The sequence below is a fragment of the Ovis aries genome, chromosome 24, assembly GCF_016772045.2.
Source record: "Ovis aries strain OAR_USU_Benz2616 breed Rambouillet chromosome 24, ARS-UI_Ramb_v3.0, whole genome shotgun sequence".
Lineage (NCBI taxonomy): Eukaryota > Metazoa > Chordata > Mammalia > Artiodactyla > Bovidae > Ovis > Ovis aries.
Genome location: NC_056077.1, coordinates 888398 through 895971, shown reverse-complemented (window position 1 = coordinate 895971; position 7574 = coordinate 888398). Strand labels below are relative to the sequence as shown.

The window sequence follows — 7574 nt, the reverse complement described above, 5'->3', positions numbered from 1 at the left end:
CCGGTTCCGGCGAGGCCGGGGTTCTGTAAGGTAGGCGGTGCGGCAGGTCTGGGTTCGGGGTCTCGCAGGGTCGAGCCTGGATCGCGCGTCTGCGGTTGGAGCCACGCGAGGGGTTGGGCCGGTGGCGGGAATGTCGCGGGAGCGGGGGTATGGTCGAGGCCCGCGTCCTGCCGGGCGCGCGTGACGGCGGTCCCGACCTCCCGCCAGGCTCGCCGCAATGCCTCTGCACAAGGTCCCGGTCGGCCTGTGGAAGCGGCTGCGGCTGCGCGAGGGCATCTGTTCCCGCCTGCCCGCGCACTACCTGCGCTCCCTGGAGGAGGCGCGGACGCCCACACCCGTGCACTTCAGGCCGCACGGGGCCAAATTCAAGATCAACCCCAAGAACGGGCAGCGGGAGCGCGTGGAGGACGTGGCTATTCCCGTTCACTACCCCCCGGAGTCCCAGCTGGGGCTCTGGGGCGGCGAGGGCTGGCTGAAGGGTCACAGATATGTCAACAACGACAAGGTGGGTGAGCAGGGCGCGCTGGAGCCCTGCTTCCGCGGTTTCGCTGCCCTGCTCCGCGTGGGCTTTTGGGGAACGTTGACAGTGAAAGGGCGCCCACCGCTCGGGGAGAGGGCCTGACAGTGTGGTGGAGACAACTCCCTCTGAGGTGTGCTCAGGAGTTGTCTCAGTTCTGGCAGCCAAGTCGAGTGTACTGATGGGAGGAGCCCTGAGTGTTGAGAAGGGCTGGGGGCGAGGTTTCAGGTCACCTGTCAGCTTGCCGCCAAAGGTTCACCTCTGATCAGGTCTCCTGAGTCTGCTCCTAAGCGGGTGCTGCCTCTGCGGAGAGCTTGGGGTTGGCGGCTTTGTGTCTTTAAGGCCTCCCAGGCGTTCGTCTCTTTGCCCTTGGCCCCTTGGTCTCTGGTTTGGAATGACCTGTGAACCACGGGATACAATTGTGTGTGCTGTATCTGGAAGGAAGAGTAGCACCCTGGGCAGAGTCTGCGTGGGGGTGGTCCCTGCACTCCAGGGTATGGTGAGAAGCAGCAGGGCTCACCAAGGCTCCCACATCTGCAGTTCTCCAAGAGGGTGAAGAAGGTGTGGAAGCCACAGCTGTTCCAGCGTGAGCTCTACAGTGAGATCCTGGACACCAGGTTCACTGTGACGGTGACTATGCGCACCCTGGACCTCATTGACGAGGCCTACGGGTTTGACTTCTACATCCTCAAGGCAAGCAGATCAGCACCAGGCTGGGGTCCCTGGTGAGATGTAAAGGGGACCATGTCCCTTACTGGACACCCCGGTGGGAGTCAATTACTGTGGGCGTGGGAAGCACAGCTGCCTCCTTCTCTGCTCTTCGACCTTCTGCTCTTCCGGCCTGGGTGTGAGGGATGCCTGCCTGGTCTAAAGTACTCTACTGGGCTGGCCTGGGGGCTGCCACCTGCTGGGGAGGAAGCTGGAGGGGTCAGCTGTTGGGGTGGGCGGGGCCCTGCCCTCAGCACCTGGCCCCATGCGGTGCCTCCTGCCAGACCCCGAAGGAGGACCTGTGCTCCAAGTTTGGGATGGACCTGAAGCGAGGGATGCTGCTGCGGCTCGCCCGTCAGGACCCCCAGCTGCACCCGGACGACCCCGAACGGAGGGCGGCCATCTATGACAAGTACAAGGTCAGGGCTCTAGCCTTTACTTACTGCTCCTCGTGGGTCCTCCAGCTGGCTGCCTGAACCTCACTGAGAGCCTGTCTCTGCCTGCCCAGGCGTTTGTCATCCCAGAGGCAGAGGCTGAGTGGGTTGGTCTGACGCTGGACGAGGCCGTGGAAAAGCAGAGGCTCCTGGAAGAGAAGGTGAGTGTGTGGAAAGACCAGTGAGAGCTGAATGCTTGGTGCCACTGGTTGCTTTGACTGCCTGGCATTCCCCAGGGTCTGCCCAGTACCACTCGGAGGCCTTTCTGTCTGTCCCTTAGAGGAGTCTGTAGCACGTGGTAGCTGCTGCCCTCTCCTGGCTTTATTCTCTGCAGCCCAGCCAGGGAAGCCAGGGGCAGGTGCCTGATCCTGTGGCTCTCTCCCACTGACAGGGCACTGTCCCGGGTTAGGGGTGAGTGTGTGGCGAGTGGGCCTACTTGACCCTGTGGCTGGGCCCAGTCCTCTCATGCTCAATGCCTCTGGTGTTTGGTCAGCAGCAGCTGGACTCCCGGCCTCCCCAGAGTGCCTTATGGTGACCCATCTTGCCCCTCCAGGACCCTGTGCCTCTGTTCAAGGTCTACGTGGAGGAGCTGGTTGAGCAGCTTCAGCAGCAGGCGCTGTCCGAGCCGGCTGTGGTACAGAAAAGAGCCAACAGGACGTAGCTTCCCGGGGACCTGGGCCTGACAGCCAGGCTCAGCACCGTGGACAGAGCCTGGGGCCTTGTTGACAGCCGCCTATGGGCAGTGGGTGAACCCATGGCTACGTGCTGGCCACGCAGCTCCTGGGTAGGATACGCTTTGTGGGAGCCCCAGGATGCGTCTCGTCCCAGGATCCCCAGAGGTCTGGGGCCATCTTACTGCCTGTGTGGTTCCCTGCTCCCTCCTTCTGCAGCAGGGGCCCTGTTGAGGAGGGTCCCCACCCTCTGGGGCCAGCTTGAGTAAAGTCTGACCCAGGCCGTCTGTGTGCTGCTTTGCTTAGAGGATCAAGCTGACTCGCTGCCGAGGTGGTCTCGGGACGCAGCTCAGGTGGGTGGTGGTCCCCGGTGTGCAAGGCTTCAGTCCTGTCTCTCGCGGAGGACCCCGCGTTGGGGGAGCAGAGCGGTGCTGTCTCTCCGCCTGTTGCACAGCCCTGCCCAGGTGGACTGTCCTCCAGAGCGGAGGCCAGGTGCCATGGCCGGACTCTGGATGTAGCTGCAGAGGGTCTGTGCCAGCTCGGCCTTGGGCGCGTTGAGCACCCCCACCAGCCCTGGGAGGTGCGGGGGCAAAGGATGTCCTGCGGGGCAAGCCTCTAGGCTGCAGCTTCTGGCAGCCCCTCCCTGTCATGCTCAAAAGGCGGCCTGTGACGTTGGCGCCTCTCCTCCACTGACCCACAGCCTGAACTTGGCGGGGGCGCTGTACCCCGAGTGGGAGGCTGGACCAGGCACCTGAGGCTTCTCCTGATCTGAGGTTTGGGGCCCATGACCCTCTTTGCTGACCCTTACCCGGGAGTCCTAAGCACTGAGGCCCATCCGGATTTCTCTGGGAGGACAAGTGGGTGCCCTGACCGAGTCCTGTGGCTGACTGGACCACCAGGAGTACCAGGCTCCCTGGGGGGTTGCTGTGGACGCAACACCACCTGGGATGTGTTTATCAGACAGGAGACCAGAGAGCGCCTGCAACTGGCTGGTGGGCACAGCTGCAAGAGGGCCCTGGAGACCCTTGGCTCCCGGCGAGGTCATCCAGGATTGGGGGCTGCCTTGGGGTTAGGACCCTAGCGGGAGTGCCCTGGAGGTCACCAGTCCCTGTCTCCTCCATGGACCTTGAGACCCCATGTGTCCTACCCCTGTTTTGTGATTGGTTTTAATTTTTTAAGAGTTTTACCAAATGCTGATGGTGCCCAGCTCTCCTCTGGCCCGGTTCTGTGGGCTGGCAATGTCCAGCCCAGTTATCCAAACCACAGCCCCTGGCTTGGTGGACTGGGGGTGCTCTGGGTGGGCCACGTTCCCTCCCATGTGCGGGGTCTCCCCGCTCCCCGGCCACAGTCTCTGCCTGGGTCCCCTGTGTGTTCTGGGTACCCAGAACATTCCCCATTCACTAACCTCAACTCTGGTACTTCTGTCTTGGCTTGCTCCTTCCTGCTCCAACTAAGGCCATAGCCGAGGGGGCACCTGGGTCATTCCTGGGCCCCCAAGGGACCCTGCACTGGCATAGGGTATGTGACCCGAGTAGGTGGGGGCTGGGCCAGGTACCGGCAGTGGCTGTGGGTTGAGGGGGACTGGTGGGTCCTGGGAGGCCTCTGCTGGCTACTGGGAGGAGCTTGGCATGTCCTGAGAGGGTCACTAGCCTGCCCGCCACCTGAGGCTGAGCTGGCGGCGGGGGGGGGTCTGAGTGCAGCCCTTTTCTTCTGGTGGAACAGCAGTTTCGTCAAATTCTCCCCAACACCCTTGACTCTGGAGAAGTTTTACAGCCCTCACTGCAGGCCAGACTCATTGCCCGGCCCCTGGGAAGCCACCCCTGGGCCTGTGGGTTTGGTCTGGGAGGGGCAGTGGCGAGGGGACAGGGACTGCCCTCCACGTGTCCCACCGCCAGTCCTGGTCAGGTTGAGACCCCCTGAGCTGCCACTGCCCCGCTCAGCCACACCCCTGACGTGTTGCTGTTAGAGCCTCTGGTTCTGCCCTGGCCGAGGTCCTGCAGCCCCTCAGGACTTGCATTGTACCGAGGAAGGTCAAGCCTGCAGAAACCGGAGCTGCCCTGCACTAGCTCCTGGTTGCAAACTGGCCATGCCCCTGTCTCTGCACCAGCTGGGTCGACCCTCCTCTTGTGTTTCCACGACAGCAGAGCTCAACCAGTATGCTTCCCTGCTGGACAGGGCAGGAGAGTGACGCATCACGGTGGCTCTGGACTAGGGAGGGGCCCTCGGGACCAGCCGTGGGGCCCTGACAGTGTGGCATCCTGAGGCCCTATTGTGTCCACTGCCTCCTTCTGACGTCCCTGAGTCCCTGGAGAAGGGGATACCCTAGATCAAGAGGGGCAGGGCCCCTCAGGAGGGTCTCGCCTGAGTCTTCCCATCTGCACAGGGCAGCCTGGGCCCTGTCAGGGTGTGGGGGAGGCAGAGGAGCCGTGGGGGCATCCACATGCACCGGGACCCATCCAACATGCACACCCATCACTGCCCCTTGAGCCAGCTCCCACCCCTGTTGGCTGCCCCCAAGGCAGAGCCCTGCAGGGGTCAGAAGAACCTGTGCAGGCTGGCGCTCCCTGGCAACAGGCTGGAGCCCTCCCAGCACAGCCGAAGCCCCTTTACCAGCCCCAGGTGGCCCAGCGCTGAATCCCTGCCTGCACTTTGCCCCTGGACAGGCTCTGACTGTGCTTGGTGTCCACAGGCAAGAGGCCCCACAGCTGGGAGTGGAAGCTTGGAGGCTGGGCAGCGTGGGATGGGGCCAGGCCAGTGTGAAGAGGTGTGGGATGAATCTAGGGTACTGGACAAGCAGCTTCTGGGCCCAGCCTAGCATGGCTTCTGCCTGTTCAGTCAAGTGTGTGAGCCCTGGGTCCCTGTCCCACACTCCCCTTGACTCCGGATCCCTCTGGCTTTGGCAGTGGACTCTGCAGGGTCTGCCTCAACCCTGGCCTCTTCCTGGGGCATGAGGCTCACACCTCCTCCTCCTCACCCAGCCTCTAGTCATCTTCTGCTCAGCAGGTGGGGCTGGGCCGCCCAGGGCTCTCCAGTGGCCTTCAAGGGGGCCTTGACAAGGTGGTGCTGACCCCAGCAGCCCATGGAAAGACCATGGTCTGTCAGGGACATAGGGTTGGGGGGGCTCCAGGCTGCTCTCTGCCTTGTAACACCCAGAAGGGCCAGTCCTTGGAGTGATGGGGTGTTGTGTCCTTGCTGGAAAGCTGTGGCGTTGAGACCTCAGGGAAGGCCTTACTGAGGCCAGCAGATGGGGCAGGCCCTGGGAAGAGCAGCTGCAAAGCCTTGGGGTTGGAAAGAGTCCCCTGGTCCTGTCGGACGGGCACACAAGGTCTTTGGGGCAGGAGGGCTGTGCTAGGGTCACATGAGTGTGTCCAAAGGGCCAAGGAGGGGTTGGCTGCAGAGATGAGGCCAGCAGGCCCTTTGCAGTCCGAGGTGGAGAGAGCTTGGACCTCCCTCGAGGGTGGGGAGTTCCCGCGGCTCCTGCTTCCACTGCCCTCACCCATTATTTTCTCACCAGCGTGGGCCTGGCCTTCAGCTCCTGGTGCAAGCCTGACCTGAAGTTGTCCTCTTAGTAGGGGCTGCATGGACACTGTTCCTGCCACTGCCAGGGTGTCAGGAAGGGCATGGAGTGGTTTGAGATGTCTCAAGAGAGGGACAGGGACCTCCTCATGCTGGACGTGCACAACACACACGTACACGCTCAGTGGCTGCTGCAGGAGCAGCCACCACCCAGCCACATCTGACCTGACCCTCCGAGGGGACCCTGGCATGGGCCCACCAGCGGTGCCGCCTGCTCCCTCCGCAGTCAGGAGTGGCTCGGGGGTGGCGGTGTCTAAAGGGGCTGGTTGCCATGGCTACCATAGGGTTCCGAGGCCGTCATCTGGTCCCTGCCTCAGCCAATCGGCGGTGGGAGCCCGAGCTGCAGCCTAGAGTCACGCTTCTTCCTCGCAGCCACACAGTGGCCAAGAGCAGGGACCCGCTTCCTGGAGTGGCTCAGAGTGCTCTCACGGACGGCCAGGCCCAGCATGGCGGAGCGCGGGCCGGTGGGGCGGGAGCAGGCGCACGGAGCCAGGCAGGTGAGGTAAGCCGGGCGGGCGCATGGACAGACAGACGGGTGGACAGGCAGACAGGTGGATGTGCTCCCTGCTGCCCATTGTTCTTGTGGCGGAGCCCAGAGCCCTCCGCCCACCCCGCCCTCTGCACCTTCACCCTGGGACCCTCTCCCCAGATACCCCAAGGAAGGGTCACGGGAAGAGAGACAAAGGGAACAGCACAAGGCAGGACGAATCGCAGCGCACCGAGGTCCAGGAAACCGCTCTCGTGGGTCTTTCTCGGCAGATTTCACATAGAGGCGGCATCAAAGACCCCCAACTGGCCAGGGCCCTTGGCGTAACGGCCGCCTAGCCCCTCTCCCGGCCACTGCTCCCAGGGCTAGGCAACAGGCATGTCAAGGCAGTGCAGTTGCAGGAGCATTTTTTTTTTTTAGAAGGAAAAAAAAGGCGGAAAAAAGGGAAAAAATGTCCACCTATAACGGGAGCGGTCAGCCCAAGATGGATCAGAAGCGCCAAATCCCATTACTCGGGACTTCAGAGAACAGGCCCCGAAAAGGCAGCTGTGATTAAGAGCTTGTAAATGCAGTGTCTTTTGGAGATCAAAGAGGGACCTGCTCGTGTGTGTGTATGTGCGCGTGTGCACGCGTGTGCGCAGGAACGCGCGGTGAGGGGCGCCAGCAGTGGGACCGTGCGCCATGGCGTGGTAGAGCCTGGCGTGTCACCTGCCGGCCACGGCCACCCTCCATGTTGCAGTGTCCTTGCCGCTGTGTGCTATGTGTGGACGGCCTGGGGGCTGAGCCCACGCAGGCGAGGCCCAGTACCCGCCGCCAGGAGCTGGCCCTGGGCAGCAGGCCCTCTGGAACTGGTCCTCCCTGGGCCTCGGCCCCCAGCACGGGCCTCCATCTTGTCCGGGTCTGCTCTCGTCCCCGTGTTTGGCCCAGATGGACCTGGCAGGAGCCAAGGGCTCAGGCCCGCTGCGGCCGAGCCCACCGTGAGGGCGGGCGGAGGCGGCTGAAAGCGCCCGGTCGTCCTGCTGCCCGCAGAGGCCGCGAGCTCCCAGATGGCCTGGTGAGCGTGTCTTGGAGGTTCAAAGCCTCCGTCTGTGCGATTGTTAGGTTATTAGGTAAACTCTGAGAAGCAAATCTTTTAATCCACTGTGGCTAATCCAGTGCACTTTTGTTTGCCATGACAGATT

At 62.9% G+C, this 7574-nt stretch overlaps 1 protein-coding gene across 2 annotated transcripts; it reads left to right on the top strand.

Moving 5' to 3' along the window:
* Position 1: 1 nt before the first annotated feature.
* On the top strand, positions 2–2613 carry MRPL28 (mitochondrial ribosomal protein L28). Of its 2 annotated transcripts, XM_004020696.4 has the most exons (6): positions 2–30; positions 208–505; positions 1058–1210; positions 1510–1644; positions 1734–1820; positions 2213–2613. In XM_004020696.4, exons 2-6 carry the CDS (start codon positions 218–220, stop codon positions 2318–2320), a joined length of 771 nt encoding a protein of 256 aa, XP_004020745.3. In that variant the 5' UTR covers positions 2–30; positions 208–217; the 3' UTR covers positions 2321–2613. The 2 variants fall into 2 exon arrangements, with proteins under 2 accessions (XP_004020745.3, XP_011959314.2); XM_012103924.3 differs by lacking the exon at positions 1058–1210.
* Positions 2614–7574: the final 4961 nt, after the last annotated feature.

Excerpts from the sequence above, each read along its gene's own strand:
- MRPL28 (XM_004020696.4), top strand. The coding sequence starts at position 218 with ATGCCTCTGCACAAGGTCCCGGTCGGCCTGTGGAAGCGGCTGCGGCTG. Across the intron at positions 1,211-1,509 it reads TTGACTTCTACATCCTCAAG|ACCCCGAAGGAGGACCTGTG; the intron begins GCAAGCAGATCA and ends GCCTCCTGCCAG. Across the intron at positions 1,645-1,733 it reads CCATCTATGACAAGTACAAG|GCGTTTGTCATCCCAGAGGC; the intron begins GTCAGGGCTCTA and ends CTGCCTGCCCAG.